Source organism: Cryphonectria parasitica (assembly GCF_011745365.1).
Source record: "Cryphonectria parasitica EP155 unplaced genomic scaffold M406scaffold_1, whole genome shotgun sequence".
NCBI classification, from domain to species: Eukaryota; Fungi; Ascomycota; class Sordariomycetes; order Diaporthales; family Cryphonectriaceae; genus Cryphonectria; species Cryphonectria parasitica.
The window spans coordinates 3,241,918-3,257,371 of NW_024468909.1; the positions used below are offsets into that span (position 1 = coordinate 3,241,918).

At 53.8% G+C, this 15,454-nt stretch overlaps 5 protein-coding genes across 5 annotated transcripts; 2 read left to right on the forward strand and 3 right to left on the reverse strand.

Moving 5' to 3' along the window:
* Positions 1-651: 651 nt before the first annotated feature.
* Positions 652-1,667, forward strand: M406DRAFT_336015 (PRTase-like protein; the record flags this gene model as incomplete). Its single annotated transcript, XM_040921094.1, has 3 exons — positions 652-828; positions 1,068-1,167; positions 1,261-1,667. The coding sequence occupies 3 exons, from the start codon at positions 652-654 to the stop codon at positions 1,665-1,667; spliced, it is 684 nt and encodes a 227-aa protein (XP_040781279.1).
* Positions 1,668-2,038: 371 nt separating this feature from the next.
* On the reverse strand, positions 2,039-4,987 carry M406DRAFT_33935 (uncharacterized protein; the record flags this gene model as incomplete). The annotated part of the gene is made up of 1 exon (XM_040921434.1): positions 2,039-4,987. One exon carries the CDS (start codon positions 4,985-4,987, stop codon positions 2,039-2,041), a length of 2,949 nt encoding a protein of 982 aa, XP_040781280.1.
* Positions 4,988-6,836: 1,849 nt separating this feature from the next.
* On the reverse strand, positions 6,837-7,098 carry M406DRAFT_320325 (uncharacterized protein). Its single transcript, XM_040919371.1, has one exon. It carries the CDS (start codon positions 7,045-7,047, stop codon positions 6,865-6,867), a length of 183 nt encoding a protein of 60 aa, XP_040781281.1. The 5' UTR covers positions 7,048-7,098; the 3' UTR covers positions 6,837-6,864.
* Positions 7,099-7,642: 544 nt separating this feature from the next.
* On the forward strand, positions 7,643-11,052 carry M406DRAFT_284950 (uncharacterized protein). Its single transcript, XM_040918598.1, has 5 exons — positions 7,643-7,957; positions 8,020-8,347; positions 8,412-8,860; positions 8,936-10,376; positions 10,469-11,052. Exons 1-5 carry the CDS (start codon positions 7,841-7,843, stop codon positions 10,687-10,689), a joined length of 2,556 nt encoding a protein of 851 aa, XP_040781282.1. The 5' UTR covers positions 7,643-7,840; the 3' UTR covers positions 10,690-11,052.
* A 908-nt stretch (positions 11,053-11,960) lies between these two features.
* Positions 11,961-13,627, reverse strand: M406DRAFT_336019 (cytochrome P450; the record flags this gene model as incomplete). Its single annotated transcript, XM_040921095.1, has 7 exons — positions 11,961-12,287; positions 12,347-12,412; positions 12,445-12,532; positions 12,572-12,845; positions 12,968-13,142; positions 13,190-13,441; positions 13,601-13,627. 7 exons carry the CDS (start codon positions 13,625-13,627, stop codon positions 11,961-11,963), a joined length of 1,209 nt encoding a protein of 402 aa, XP_040781283.1.
* Positions 13,628-15,454: the final 1,827 nt, after the last annotated feature.

The following is a 15,454-nucleotide window of genomic DNA, read 5'->3' on the forward strand; positions in this document are numbered from 1 at the left end:
AGTGCTACTACAGTGGATCTCGCCCTGGATCGGGCCGGAGGTGCCCCCCCTGCATCCCCGCTGTACTGATCCCGTACTGACGCCCCCTTCCCCTATTATCGATACAGCGAAGTGCACTACCTGTTATGTGCTTTAGTATTGAACTAGGTACTGCCGCCCTATCGACAGCTCACCTCTACAGGAAACCCCTCCTCGACTCCCTTATCGGAGCTCCCGGCCCCTCCACTCCTGCCGGTCAGCCACTTGGTGGTCCTCTGTCTATCTATCTTCCATCTCATCTCTTCATCTCTTTCTCTTTGGCATTTTCAAGAGAACACTGTCCTGCAACAGCTCGTTGCCTCTGTAATTGATTCTCTGTGTGCCGTCGTCTCTTTGTCTGCCTCAGAATTCATCCGTGGCTTGGTTCGTTGTACAAATCATCAACCATCCTCCTCCTCTCTCTCTTTCTCCCCCCCCCCCCTCCTTCCCTCTCCTTTTCTCACACACGATACAAGAAGCTACATACATATACACATATAATATTTTATCTATCTTTTGCCTGCGAACCTATCGTCTATAACCCAAAAACCTCGCCCTCCTCCTGTATTCCTCCTTGTTCCTCCTCAGGTTACCACAATCATCACTCTATACAACACCAACCCAAAAAAAACCATGTCTCTCCCCTCCAACGTCCACGTCTCGCAGCATCCGTGCCTCCGCGCCAAGCTGAGCCAGCTCCGCTCCGGCACCACGAGCTCCAAGGAGGTGAAATCACTGGTCCACGAGATCGCCCTCATTGTCGGCTGCGAGGCGCTGGCGGCTGCTGTGTCTACTTCGCCGGGTCCCAAGGTGAGTTGGCCTTCTGTGTGGCATTTGTTACTATCTTTTCCCCCTTGAGAAAAGAGAAGGAGGAATGAACGAGGAAGAAGAGGGATGGGTGGTGGGAGGAACGGAGGGGCTAGGACGGGGGAGGGAGGGAAGGGTTGAGGTTGGTTCCAAGTGGACGAAGGGGAACAACATGATTCTGCCAACCTTCGTCTCTGTGTGTGGGTGTCTGTATATTCACAATTTCTATGTTTTCCTTGTAGGACAAAACACCCCTCGGGTTCGAGTACGAGACAACGGTCGTCACACCTGAGACGATATCAATCGTGCCTATCCTGCGGTCCGGCCTGGGCATGGTAGAAGGTATGATGTATCCGCTCCTCCCAAAACCTCCTTCCTATCCACGCCGTCTACTGACATGAATCCTCTCTTGTTCCCCCCTTCCTCTTTCCCCAGCCATCCAAACCCTCCTACCAACCCCCGTTCCCGTCCACCACCTCGGCCTCTACCGTGAGCCCACCACCCTCGAACCAGTCGAGTACTACAACAACCTGCCCGAACACATCGCCTCCTCCTCGACTTCGACCGCCACCGCCTCCCTCGCCATCATCCTCGATCCTGTCATCGCAACAGGAGGCACATGCGCCGCCGCCATCCAGACCCTTCGCGAGTGGGGCGCCGAGAGGATTGTCGTCCTGTCCGTCCTCGGTGCCCAGCCGGGCGTGCAGCGGGCTGCGGCCGAGTGGCCCCAGGGCGTGGATATATGGCTTGCCGCTGTGGATAGCGAGTTGACGCCCGAGGGTATGCTGAAACCTGGGCTGGGAGACGTTGGGGATAGACTGTTTTTGACCATTGGGAAGTAGTAAGGACAAGAGGGGGAGGTGTTGTATTGACGGTCAGGTGCCGAGCCTTTTTCCTCTTCTTATACTTCGGTGTCGAGCAGTAGGAGGCGCATGGCTTTCCCTGGTCTGCTCGTAGTGATATGTCCGGAGCGCTAGGTGTTATATAAGAAAGATGATGGGCCACTCATCTGCTTTATATTAGGTATTGATTTGATTGAGCACTTGGAGGCTTCCTCTTTCTGATCGCTATCGACACATGTTGTGACCATTGCCCTCTTCTTCATCTCGACTAGCAGGATAGATTTTGTCGTTAATTTCTTTCATACACTGATTGGAAACCTCCTAGTAGATTCGTATACTTTCCAAGAGGCAAGTCGGAAAGAAAACCCACCTCAGACGGGTGCATACTCTTCCTCGCTCACACGCGTCTCCTCTTTCCAGCACTCGCCAACCCATCCCTCAGTAACCACGCGCGGGATCTTCAGCTTCTTCCTCTTGCTGATCTGCTTGCGCACGTCAGCCGCAAGAAGCCTCTCGTCCTCGACATCACCTTGGCCCACAACGATGACTACATGAGTCACCTCGTCGTCAAGTTCCTCTGCCACCTGTCCATTGCCGAAGCTAACGTAGCTCCTTAGCCTCGCCATCGTGAGCTCCGAGACCCCATCGACTGCGACCAGGTGGATACGACACCTGCGGAAGACGTAGCCGCGCGACCGTGGAAGCTCGTGCCCCTGCGCTTCCAGCTGGTCGTAGAAAGCCTCCTTGTTGAAGTGCGACGCAGCAGGCCTGCGCCCGTCCTCGCTCATCTGCGCGAATATCGACCTCAGCTCCTCCAGCTGCACATCGCGGCAGTAGCTGTCGTTGTACTGGTCGCTGTTCTGTGCCGCGAGGGCCAACATGTCTTCGGTCGCTACCAGGAGGTGGTCTGTCTCGTATGGGAGTAGATAGTCGTTCTCGATGCTGTCTAGGACCCACTTGGGCCTGATAATGCTGACCCCCTCGAACTTCTTCACTGCGGCCACGCGCGGCGCATCGATCCTGTCCGCCAGGGGCACCGCGTCGCCCTCCCGGACCCTGGCCGGGTTTTGGACCACAGTGCCTCCGTGCTCCCTGATCACGACCTCAAGCTGGGTCTTGGTCATCTTAGGATTCGCCACGTTGCTGGGCACGTAGAATTTCATGCCCACGAAGAGCTTGGACTTGGCGGCGACGTTGGCGATGAACTCAGCCTCTCCTGGCACCGTGATTCCGCGGTTCTGCCGCTTCGCAGTGTGTCTCCGGTTCTCAATCTCCATTTCTTTCTTCGTCTTGGTCTCTTCTTCCACCTTGCTCTCGAGCTCCTCCCATCCGTCCATGTCAAGAGCCCCATCATCCCACTTCTTGTCATCTCGGATATTTCGGAAACGAGGGAACCGCAAGGTCTGGCCGACCCTGAACGAAGCTGTCTTCTCGGCACTAGCAGCCTTGACCTCGATGACAATAGAGTCACTTGGACGGATCCACACATCTGGCCGCTCAAAGTATCTGTCTCCACCTGCCAGTTCGACATACTGGCTTGCAGCCTTCGGGTTCCACGGCCGCCACTTGCCCTCCGTGCGGTGCTCTATGAGAGCATAGTCTTGCGCAGTCAGACCACCTCCGACTTTGAAGAAGCTGTAGAACGTCTCGGGCCCAGCAATGCCGGCATCGATGTCAGCCCGGCGCGCCCGCAGGCCGCACAGAAAACTGGACTTCATGTTGCCACGTCGTCCGGAGCCGTAGTACCCCCCTATGATGACGCAGTCAAGATTCTCGCCATACTCAGTCATGTATTCGGGTTTAACCTTGATCCACGAAACAGGTCGTTCGTTCAGCCTATATACGGCGTGAGGATTCTTGATCACAAGGCCTTCGGACGAATTCTCCACGATCTTGCGCAGCATAGGTTCAATATCGCCAGGCGATTTGGTGAGCTTATATGGATGAATCTCAAAGCGTCCGGGAACTTGCTTCTGGATGACTCCAGGTATTTGATTGCCTGATTTGTTGGTGTATCCTTCCAGGGCTTTTCGACGGGCATGTAGGGGTTTCTTGGTGAGGTCGTGACCGTTGAGGTACAGGCAATCGAAGGCCCGGAAGAGAGGCCTCCAGCCCTGTTTATCAAAGGGATTATTCTGCATGTTGAGAGCGGCGGTTTTGAGGGTGCCAAAGGCCAGCATCTTCTGCATAGTTGCATCCCAGGCAATCATTTCTCCGTCGAGGATACAGCTCAGCACCCCATCATCAAAGGCACCTTTCAGATGTCTCGTAAGGGCTGCCGACTCATCCCCAAAAGACTCACCGTACAGGAACGTGTAGTTCTTGGCTTTTCGTGACCAGAACCCAAATCTGTAGCCACCAGGGACAGTATCGTCCTCCATCATGTGTAGCTGCATGCGCTCGCCGTCAAGCTTCTCCTCGATCATGAATTCAGGGTCCTCGCTGGGCAGCCTCAGCTTCTCGACCATCTTTTCAAAGCTGACGGCCACCGAGTAGCTGGCAAGCTGCGGCTGAAAGCACTGCATGAGGTTCAGGTTCGCCTTGTCCTCCTCGAGTTTGATTTTGGGGCTCCACAGCTCCCAACACACGTGGCGCAGACTCGAGGAGACACTGAAGAGCCTCTCCCCGTCGTCATGCCACAAGTTCAAAAAGGTTCTCTCCGTCGCGCCGATCTTCATCTGCTTGAGGATAATACGAATGAGCCACTTCACCTCCTCGGGGTTCATCCTGCGGTAGAACTCCTCAAATATGGGAAGCTGGTCCGACTCCCCGCCTGCGGCCGCCAGCCTGTCCAGAAGCTCATTCACCTCTGCAATGCGCATGTCGCCAGGGTCGGTCCTCAGAGGTCGCTTGTCGAGGGCCTCGAAGCAGCGCCCTGCGAAATCGCCTGCCAGGCGGCTGCTTGCGGACTTGCCGGGCACCTTCCAATTGAGCAGGCTGTGTCCATCTTCTGACCTTGACGAGATCTTCATGAGCTTGATGAGGAGCTTGGCTATCGTCTGCTCCTTGAGCCGAAAGACCCCCCGCTCGCGGTCCTGGGTGGGCAAGATCAGCCGCATTACAGGGTACACATCGTCACCGACCTCATTACGCCAGTGAGAGAAGAAGCGCTCGATGGTGTGGCGACGCTGCTCCGTGTCAGAGGTCTTGGTACCGGGGCGACGTAACTTTGCGGCATGGCCGGTCGCGGGAGGGTTTGTCAATGAATTGAATAGCGAGGTGGTAAGTTCCGAAAAGAAGAGGGTGGGTGAGTGGTTGTGTGGGCGGTTGGGATACTGAGCATCGAACTCCTCCAGGCTCTGGGCTCCGTTGGCGTACATCATCTGCTCCTCCCGCCTAGCAGAGGCACTGGGCGACCGTCCCCGTTTGGCTGATGGATTCATGGCGGATGGAACTGTGTGTACACGATTGTCTGTCTGACGAGAATACTTGGCTGGACGGCGAGGGGGGGATGGCAGGCGACAAAATAGATCACAATGGAGGCATGACTTGATGGCAGCCAGGCTGATGAGGTGATAGTAGTCTAAATTGGAGTTTGGAAAGACGCGATGCGCGAATGCCTTCTTTGGCAAGCGAGTAAGTGCAGGTGGGGACTTCTGCCTGGAAGGTGCATGCTGCCTGGCTTCAGTCGCGCTGTCCAACACGTTGTCACCTGACCTCAGCAGCGTGAACACAGCAGTGGCAGCCAGCTAGCGGGTTCAGAGTTTACACAACATCCAACAAAAATCCATGAGAAGTTTGAAATAACATGATGATAGTAGATTGGACACACTATGAGATCAACTTTTCAGTCGGAAGGACAGTGACATTATAGAATGTGTGAGACACCAGGCTAGAGAGAAATGCAGGAACTTGATGTTTGTTCAGGGTTAGGGTTCAGACTGGACTGCCAGGATTATTTACATGAGTACTTAGACAGTACATAGTAGTGAGTACTTGCCCAAATGACATGCCAGTTCGGCGTGTTACACACATACTATGGTAAAGGTTATCATGTCTTGTTGTCAAGACAAGTGCTCCGTCCAGAATCAGCAGCCGAGGCGCTTCCATGACTTCATGGTATTGGTTCTCGTCTGTTGCGTTCAGAAGGAAAGGCCCGGTGGTCCAGGCAAGCTCACAAGAGTTGGTTTAGATGAATGCAGCCACAGCATGTTTCAGTGACCTCATATTTTTGTGACCGAGCATGTCACTATGCACACTACCCTTCTAGGGGTTCCACAGGCTGTCGCGTGCATAGCGGGGGTGTTTCTGTTAGCAAGTATTTGGTGGTACTTTTCTTTTCTTGTATAGAGTGTGCCACTTTCTTGATGGAGAAAACGCTCCGCAGCTTTCACCTGATGTTCATCTTTGATAGGCATCAGCAATTGCCAGATCGTCTCTCTGAGAGCAAGAAGGATACTATCAATATAGGAAGGATATGCGGCTGAGACCTCTATAGAGCTTGGGTGTGCCTGCAGTGACTAGCCATATCCGTTCTGAGGAGCTGAATTATTTTAAAAATTTCCGGGCCCATGAGGTTGGAATTGAGAGCGGGCCGGGAAACCCCCTGGTTCCTTTGCATCGCCACAACTATTTTCTGACGTCATGGATCTATGTACTATGTACTGCGCATCGCTCCCAATTTCAAATGACAAACAACTGAAGCGACCAAAATTGATAGGCTGGGACAGGCTGCTAGATCTCGATGAAATGTTTGCTTGCCAGGTGCCAGTCGCCTTTTGACCAGTCGCCTTTGACCAGCAGCCTTTGACCAGCAAGACTTAAGTGTGTGCTGCCGTATGCCATAGCAGCCAGCCTGGAAACAGGCTGGTGAGATAGGATCTTGTTGGGGGTATCATGCTGGCTGGTGGCGAGCAATTGATGACCTGGTTGGTACGAAAGCATGATTTTGGCATTTCTTTCGTCCATCTCACAACCTGCACGAGCGAGGGGGGTCAGAGCTGAGAGCTGTATGGGCAGAAAGACGTCTGGCAGCTTGCGGTGAAGGTCTAGATGCGGATGTAACCCCAACTCCTGGGCATCCTTGCAAGTCTTATGGAAATGTCTCTGAACCCAATTTCCCTCCATACAAAAACTACATACCATTCATCTATTTACTCTGGTTCATATACAATAGCAGTCCACTCTCAGACCCCCCTCGTGTCCCTCTGTCCCGTCCCCCTCCCGTCCATCCCAAGTGCTCCTGTCCTCCTGGTTCCTACGCAACCACGGTTTGCTTCCTTGACGCAAATTCCTGACTATCGAAAATCACATGAAGGGCCAGGTTCCACACCTCTGGACGGCATGTGGAGACGGTCCCCGCATACCACCTCATCTGGGGATTTTTCGGAACTCGGAGGCTCTGGCCTGCCACGTACGCGCATCGATCGACAGACAACATCTGGGCAGTATGCCAATGCTGGGCGTCATGCTTCTCGATCTGGGAAGGATTCCTGGTGGGGGATCGAAGGAAAGTCGCCTTTTCCGTCTGGGGCGAAACCCAGGCCACTCGAGGCTAGGGGAAAGGAGAAAGAACAACCAAAGACGTCGAGACTGGATCGGGAATGGTGGGACTGGCACTAAGAGAGACGGTAGACCTGGAGTGGTACCTCCCATTAGCCTGGAAATACATCTTGATTTCCTGTCCATGCTGCGATCCAGTGGGTGGTGCATTGGCATCGTTGTGCAATCTCCAATCGGCCAGCCCCCTGCCCCTTGGCTCCCTCCCTCTGTACTACGTTCATACTATTTCATTGTGGTGGCTGTCTGGAGTACGTACATGGTAGCTCACTTCTTGCTTATGACGTACTCCCGGACGTCACATCCCCAGGGCACTGTTTGGGCCAGACCACATAGCTCCCGCGTTACCACGCAAACAAGGTCACTGCTCACGTCTTGTTTTGGGTTCGAGTGCCGCCCCTACTATTATAAGACAATTCTCCTCGCGCTTCGACCGTCCTCCGATCTTCTGTTTTTCAACAATTTTCCCCTTGCAAACTCTAGCGACCCAATTCTAGTCTGCTAGTTTAAGCTCGACGACGTGATACCCCCATACCAATCAATATCCTGATACCCCCATTCGAGACCCCCCTAACGCGCTTCCTGCTCTTTCTATTCATTTTCTTCCCCCTTTTCCTCCACGAACAATACGAATTAATTCTCTCCCCAGAAGATCATCACAATCATTGGCAACTATGGCTTCGGCTGCAGTAAACAGACCAACCGATCTCAAGCTGAAGGAGGCCGATGTGAACAGGAAACTCCAAATCTATGGCATCATCAGTGCCTTCCAACAGGGCAAAGTTCCTTCTGTATGTTATGATTCGACTGCTCTTCTGATCCTTCCCGTTCCTCAGCTAATATCCACCTCCAGAACGAGCAAATCGATATCGCTCTGAACAGCTTCCTCGCCTCCAAGGCACTCTCCAATCCTTCGCCAAAGCTGTCCTCCGAGGGCAAGGCTCTGGTGGCAGATGTCCGCGATGTGGTTAATCAGGCCAAGAACCTCCTCCTGTCCAAGAACGAGGGCAACCTGTTGCAGGACTTCATTTGGCAGACCACGAAGTTCGACCCGACTGCCGTGAGCACCCCCAATGCTCCCATCGACAAAGACACCGCCAAGCAGCATGGCAACAAGGCCCTGGAGGGCATGCGAACCCTCGGAACCCTGATTATCACAAACGGACAATTCCGAAAGCTCTGTCAGTCTCAAGTCCTCTGACCAAATTCAGCTTCCATCTTCTTTAGCTAACAAAATGACCACAGTGAGCGATGCTACCGTTCTGATCCGAGACATTGCGGGTGATGCTGCTACCAACGCTGCCGGCAAGGTGCGACCGGACGAGGATAGGTTGGCTCAGATCGACCGCCCTGCCGAAGACAACACTTGGCATGAGACTCCCGATTTCAGCAAGGCCAATCTGAAGAAGCAGGCTCAAGGTGTCTACAAGGGCAACGATCCCCACTCTGATGCTAATGCCATCGCTGGGGAGGGCTACGGTGCGGCCAAGACCGATTCTGGCGTGAATGTCAACGCCGGTATTGATGCTGCCACCAAGACCGCTGAGCAACGCACCGGCTTGTCGTCTGAGGATACGGCAGAGGCCAAGGAAGCCGCGCGGCAGCGCACCGCAGAGTACAGGGCCAAGACTCAGGAGTATCTCAAGAAGAAGATGCCTCAGGAGCGTCGCGAACAGACAATCTGGCGCCTTAAGGTAAGATTCAACATGCCCCATTTCAAGGGGGGCCAAATAGACCACTTTGTGTGACACCTGCTAACGTGCCCAAAGAAAATGGTTATTGAATGCCAGCAACACCCCGACTACAACGAGGCCATTTCCACGCTGCTGGATCTTGCTGAGCAATACGGCAGCCATGGCAAGCAGCTCACTACTGGGGGGACAGGTACCGTCAAGGATGCTAGATCCTCCCTGGCCCAGGCTGAAGCTGACCTCAAGACCCTCATCGAGCGCTTCGCCAACGGCACCAGCAGCGACGATCTCTGGGACTCGGTCAATCAGATTTACGTCGATGCCCAGAATGATCCTGAGTTAAAGGACTGGTTCAAGGCTATGGACAGGTACGTCCGCCGTTGCCTACAGGAGCAGGGCTACATTCTGGAGCCGGCCTCGACCCAGGACTGGAACAGATTGTACGATCACGGAAACTACTTGCTTCGACAGAAGTACCGGGCCCACACCGACCGCATCGTGGACGAGATTAAGTTTCTCGCAAACCAATTCGACGAGGATGCCCAGAACAAACACTTCGCCCAGTCCGTCAACAAGCTCTTCCTCGATCTTGGAAATGATGAGAACGGCAAGCCGGCGTTCAAGCCCCACCTGCTCAAGGACCTCACTGAAGTCATCATTCCCTTGACCTTTGAGAAGATAGCGTACATCCCAATCCCTCGCATCGAGTATTCTGACCCCCAGGTTGATGCTGTCATCGAGAACCTCGTCCTGGAGAGTGATAACTTCATGCCCAACCTGCTTGAGATTCACAACGAGAACCACATGAGGTTTGGTCGCAAGAAGATCAGTGGCCACCAGCAACATGCCATCGAGGCCAAGGTTTCGGGCATCCAGATGGATCTGCGGGATGTCTCTCTCTACCTCAAGAAGAAGCAGGGCTTCCCCTCCATTACCGACACCATTATTGCGGATATCATCTTGGCCGGCGAGGGCTTCAGCTTCACCATGAAGATGTCGACGGCCGGGAAGAAGGATACCAACAACTTCTTCAAGGTTGACAAGGTTGATGTTACCCTGAACGACATGAAAATCAAGATCAAGAAGTCGAAGCACAAGCTGCTCTTCAACCTGGCCAAGCCCATCGCCCTCAAGGCCATGCGCCCTGCCATCCAGAAGGCCGCCGAGAAGGCTATCAAGGACAACTTCAATAAGGCAGACGGCTTCCTGCGCCAGGTGCAGCTCGAGGCGCAGCGTGCCCTCGAGGAGGCCAAGAACGACCCAGAGAACGCCCCTAACGTCTACAAGCGTTACACTGAGGCGTTCCAGAAGCAGCTGCTCCAGGGCAAGGAGAAGGCCAAGCAGGCCCAGCAGAAGCTGGATGACAAGAAGGTCAATGTGGCCATCACCAAGGAGGACAGCATCTTCCCCAATGTCCACCTGCCTGGTGGAATCAGCTCCAAGGCTACTGAGTACAAGGAGCTTGCAAGGAAGGGAGAGAAGTGGGAGAGCCCCGTCTTTTCGATCGGTGCTGCCAACAGTACGTGATATACTTAGACCCCCCCCCCCACCCCCTTTCTTCCGCGAGGCTCCCGCGTCTTTCCAAAGCAGTGGTACTAATGTCCGCATCAGAGAGTTCCGATATCCCGGCTGCGCCCAAGGTTGCTCGTAAGCCTCACACCACCAGTGCCACCACGGGTGCTTCCACGGGCGCCACAGGTGTCCGCACAGGCGTGACCAACGGCGCAACGAACGGTGCTACTAACGGCGCTGGCTACCCCGTCCATGGTGCTACCAAGCCGTTTGACCCGAATGTGGCGAACCCTGCTGCCGGTCTCACCACAGTCTCGTAGAAGGAGAACGATGATGACTACGGCGATGATGACGATGACGGAACTACGACTGTGAAGTTACCCACACCCATCCAGCCAGCAGGGCCGTCTCGAGCGTCAACGATATATCAAAATGCAGAAGAATCCTTTTGAACACGGCTTGTCAGAGGAGCAGAATTCCTTTTGTCGGATATTTTTTTGTGCTTTATACCCGATTGCAACCGTGATTACATCATGATACCCGGCTAAAGGGAAATCAGCATTGCGGACACGGACGGACCGTAATGATGGGGAGTTCGTCTGTGTTGTTTACGCCTTTCGCTGTTGTTTTCGTTTTCTTTTTCTGCTTTAGATAGGAAACAATGTTAGTGTATGCGATTTGACAAAAGAATTCTGGCTTCTGTGACTGGGTGGAAGACTTGCACCTCGAAAGTAAGAGTTTGTAGTTGGTCATGACAGTGGTTCATTGACCCGGAACTGTGCACATGAATGAAACGACTCCCTGTCTTTCTCTTCCACCATGAGTGCTCGTTCGAGATGCTGGCACCTCATGTTGACGACAGGGTCCAATGGCGCCAGTGGAACTTGGGAGAGTCGCCAGTCCCATGCGGCACGTCCCAGAGCCGGTGAACTACCAGGGTTGAACGGTCAGTGCTGACGAATTTCTCTTGGCTTACATGGAATATTCCGGAGGCGGAGCAACTAGATCACATGGGATGTGCGTGAGGGCATGTCAGTACAGACCTACTAAGTACCTTGGGCTGTCGAACCAAGACCGGCGATCTTCCGATGGAGTGGCCTGCTGAGCTGGTGCATGGTCCTTAGCCCCATGGAAGCTGGGTCTTGAGGGTCTTTGTGCTTGTTTTTCTGGTATGGTAAATGGTGAGGAAGTCTTTTGGGCATGACTTCTCGTACCATGTCGTGCTTGATAAAAACAGGAATGAGGAAGGGAAGTTGACCAAGTAAGGAAGATGCACGTGGTGCGGAGAACTCGGATCTAACATGATCTCCTACCGCATGCGCTAAGCAAACTTTAATACTTTTTTAGTACTATAGTACTGTCCAATATATTTATTAATATCGATGCTAAGCATAATGTCCTGCTTCTCCCCTTAGGGCTCCTGCTCAGGGTATAAGAGAGCCTGTCATTGGCTAACAACCCCTGTAGTAGCCCGTTTTGGGCAGGTCTTGGTGGATTTGTCATCACGCTGGATTCCATTTCAACCTTCCAAACTTCTCTTTCCTACATTAAGCTCGTTCGTCTACTGAACGAACCTCCCACAACAGTCCCTTCAGGAATGCTGCCGACGTCGAAGCTGCACCAAAGGTCCGACCCTCAGTGACACGAAAGCATCGTATGTCTGATACTGGTCCACATTACGCCGACCAGCCTTGCCGGAAGGGTCCCCGCCGCCCAGGTTGCTCGCCTCGTCCCTGCGGATCTCAAACGAGTAGATGATCTTGGCCATGACGATGCTCATCTCGAGCCAGGTCAGATTATTGCCTGGACACCCTCTCGTTCCCGTTGAGAAGGCACAGAAGGCGCTCTCGGCGAGCGCAACGCTCTCCTCCGTGGCACCAGATGAAGTGTCGCCTGCGATCCACCGCTCCGCCTGCACCTGAACGGTTCGGGGAAGATGGTCTCGTTGAAGCTCAAGCAGTAGTGTCCGAGGCTCACATTCACGCCCTCGGGGAAGAAGTCGCTGTCGACAACAGTGCCGCCCTTGAGGACCCTGCGCACTCCCTCGGCGTCATCCGCAGGGCCTCCTGGATGACCACACGGAGGTCCGAGCAGGACTGCAGCGCCGGGCCCGACTCGATCTCCTGCGCGCTGGCGAGCCTTGACAACACCTCACGCGCAAGCCTGACCTGCACGTCCGTGTAGCGCGAGAGCTAGAAGAACATGGCCGCCATCACGACCGCCGTGGTGTCGGAGCCGGCGATGATTAAAGACTCGGCCTCGCCCCACAGCTCCTCGATCGGGAAGCCCTTCCCAGTCTCGGGGTCCTTGGCATGGAAGAGATAGCGGAAAAAGTCTTTCCGGACCTCGAATTCGAGGTCCTGAGAGGCCAGCCTCTGTGTCTCCTCCTCGGTCCTGGTTCGGTCTGTCAGGCAGTTGCCCACAAAGGCGTTCCACTTGGCAGGCGCGGGAGGGGCAGCCAGCCTCAGAAGCCAGTCTAGACCTCAGCTTTTAGACCACACCCAGGCCCCAGCGAACGGCGAGTGGGCGATCTACGGAACATCAGTCGGCTAGGCGGAGTCTCCAGCAGCATGGACGGTATAGGTCAGAGGACTGGACGTACTGGGTGCATCAGCTGTAGCATGTCAACCATCAACGCGGGTGCCTGTCTCATGCTGCTGTTGGGCTTCTTCATATCGGAGGACTTCCCGAAGCAAAGATCGCCAAGTATGTCAAATACGAGCCAGTTGGTCCAGTCAGTCATGTTGAGAGAGCCCGACCACTCCTCGCCGGGCTGATCTCCTGCCCCAGGACCGTCACACACTCATCGGCATTGGCTACCACAAAAGGCTCCACAGAGCGCAGCGCCTTGTTAGAGAACGCATAGTTGAGCACACGCCTCTTCCGCGTATGAATCGCTATATCAGTGGTGTTCCAGGTTGTCAAGGCCTTGGCATGAAGAGGCCAGGCATCGTAGTAGAGCCCCTTCTTCACGTTGACCTTGGGCCCGAATTTGTGCTGATACGCCGACGGGGTGTTGAAGAGGACACTGTCAGGTTGGTACCGGAATGTTGGCCCTAAGTCTCTCGTTAGCTAGACCATGGACAGGATCAGAGCGTGGTCAGCGACGGGATCGTCGGGCTACCATATTTTTTCCTGAAGCTGCCATAGCCAGATATGCCGATCTTGCTAGACAGTTTGCCAGTACGATGGGATCGTTGACAGCAGAGCGAAGACATCTGCGCCGCTTACGCCTGCCAGGTTGTGGAAGAGAGGCATGATCAGAAGCCAAGGACATACAGGCACAAAAGACAGACAGAGAAGGCTGTCAGGGGTGAGCTCTGCTTTCTCCAACAGGAAGAGAGGGTCACTTGGTCTGGAGGAAAAGGGAAACCTGTTTCTGTTACGTCCGTGGATCTCCAGCATGACCTATGCGTGACCAGGTCGTGCAGCCTACTCGACAAATAAGAGCATGATCTTCCCAGCTTATCAAAGGACCCTGCACAAGCGACAGCCAACTGCATGCGCATCGTTCAACGGGGCACTTCCCCGCGCCCGGCGAGCCATCTCCGGTTCATGGGCCCCAGGAGCCCAGGAATGTTTACTGAACAAGTACGAATGGGTCGTATGGCCCGAACCGACCCGGCCTACTGGAGCACCGCTGGAACTACTCTCCCTATTCGGTTGACCTGACGTCTACAGTGGCATTCTAGAGATGATTTTGGACATCATGGGTTCGGGAATAACAAAATCCAGCCCATTCGTTCGGCATGAATGGCTTGGTGGGCTCCTTCCCGGAAGGAGTTGGCCGGTATGTTAGACGAACCAGAGAAAAAGTACTCCAGAACGTCAGATCTTCATTGACGTAGCAGGTGTCGTCTCCTCTTCTGCGGAACTCCATGTACCAGAGTCTTCCGCAGTCACATGTCAGGCCAACCTCGAATGTACTCAAGTTGAAGTAAATCATGTAGGTTTTCCTTGAATTTGCTGCAAGTGGATCTCTCTCACACTCTTTCTCTCTGCTGAATTGTTACAACTATACATTACTTTCTAAACGGTCTACATGTATAACTTGTTTCCTGTCCATGTAGCTACAACAGGAGCAACATCTATGCAAACATGTTTGCGTACAGGTCGAGCTGAACGCTGTTCTTCCCTGGATAAACCCCATTAATTTCTTGAAACCTGCGAGGCGAGTAATGGCAGATTCGTCCTCGAGGCAGTGGAAATGGTGGGAAGACCGTTGAGGGTTTTATACCCAACCCGAAGCCTCGTGGCTCAACTGGTCTCCACAAGGATATAGCACCATAACTCCCCGGGCCAAATGTCCTGGCATTCACCTTCATTGGCAAGCAGTGCTCATCGGTCACATCTCGCCCCGTCCAGCACGGCCGATGTGCGTTTAGGGGATTGCAGCTGGTCAAATTTGATGGATCTATAGGACAAGCATTCAGGACTTATGCGTCACTTTGTAAGGGGATATGGATGATTCCTTGGTATTAAAGAACATGATACCTGATAGCCGGAACTGTTTGGGTCGCAACAATAGTGACTCGTCTATGTGATATGAATCCGTACGAGGGTTCGGTGGAGACTGGCTGGCTGGTTGTCTCTTGTTTTCCTTTTTCTTCTTTTCATCTCTCCCCTCCATTTCCTGACCCAAAATCGCAACAACAACTGGGCTGAGTTCTTTGGCTTTGCAGCGTTATTGTCTCTCCTTGTCCGAGGCGCGGAGCGAATTCTTCACCCGGCTTGATGGCTCGGCCATCTCGACCTATATCCTGGTGATGCTGGTTGTGCCACTGAAGTTATGGCGTCGGGTAAGCCACCAGCGCTCATTGTCGCTGGGGTGGGACGACATGATGGCCGTACTCGCCTTGTGCTCTATCAATGCCTTTTTTTTTTTTTTTTTTTTTTCACGTCTGCAGAGTTGGTAAGTAATCATCTCCCAGGACAACAGATGCGCTTTCCATTCCAGAGCGAAAGGAGGGGTGGGGGTGGGAGAGGAGTTGGTCAATTTGCTGACAAGGCAGTAAACAGGGCTGGAACTCAGCCTCGCGAAGCACTACCCGTTAGAAGTACTGACTGACGAGGCTATCGACTTCC

What these genes read in the sequence shown, in the direction of transcription:
- M406DRAFT_320325 (XM_040919371.1), bottom strand. Translation starts at nt 7,047, where the DNA reads ATGTTGTCTGTCGATCGATGCGCGTACGTGGCAGGCCAGAGCCTCCGA.
- M406DRAFT_284950 (XM_040918598.1), top strand. Translation starts at nt 7,841, where the DNA reads ATGGCTTCGGCTGCAGTAAACAGACCAACCGATCTCAAGCTGAAGGAG. An exon ending in AACAGGGCAAAGTTCCTTCT is followed by an intron (nt 7,958 to 8,019) that starts GTATGTTATGAT and finishes ATCCACCTCCAG; the next exon opens with AACGAGCAAATCGATATCGC. An exon ending in CGGACAATTCCGAAAGCTCT is followed by an intron (nt 8,348 to 8,411) that starts GTCAGTCTCAAG and finishes AAATGACCACAG; the next exon opens with TGAGCGATGCTACCGTTCTG.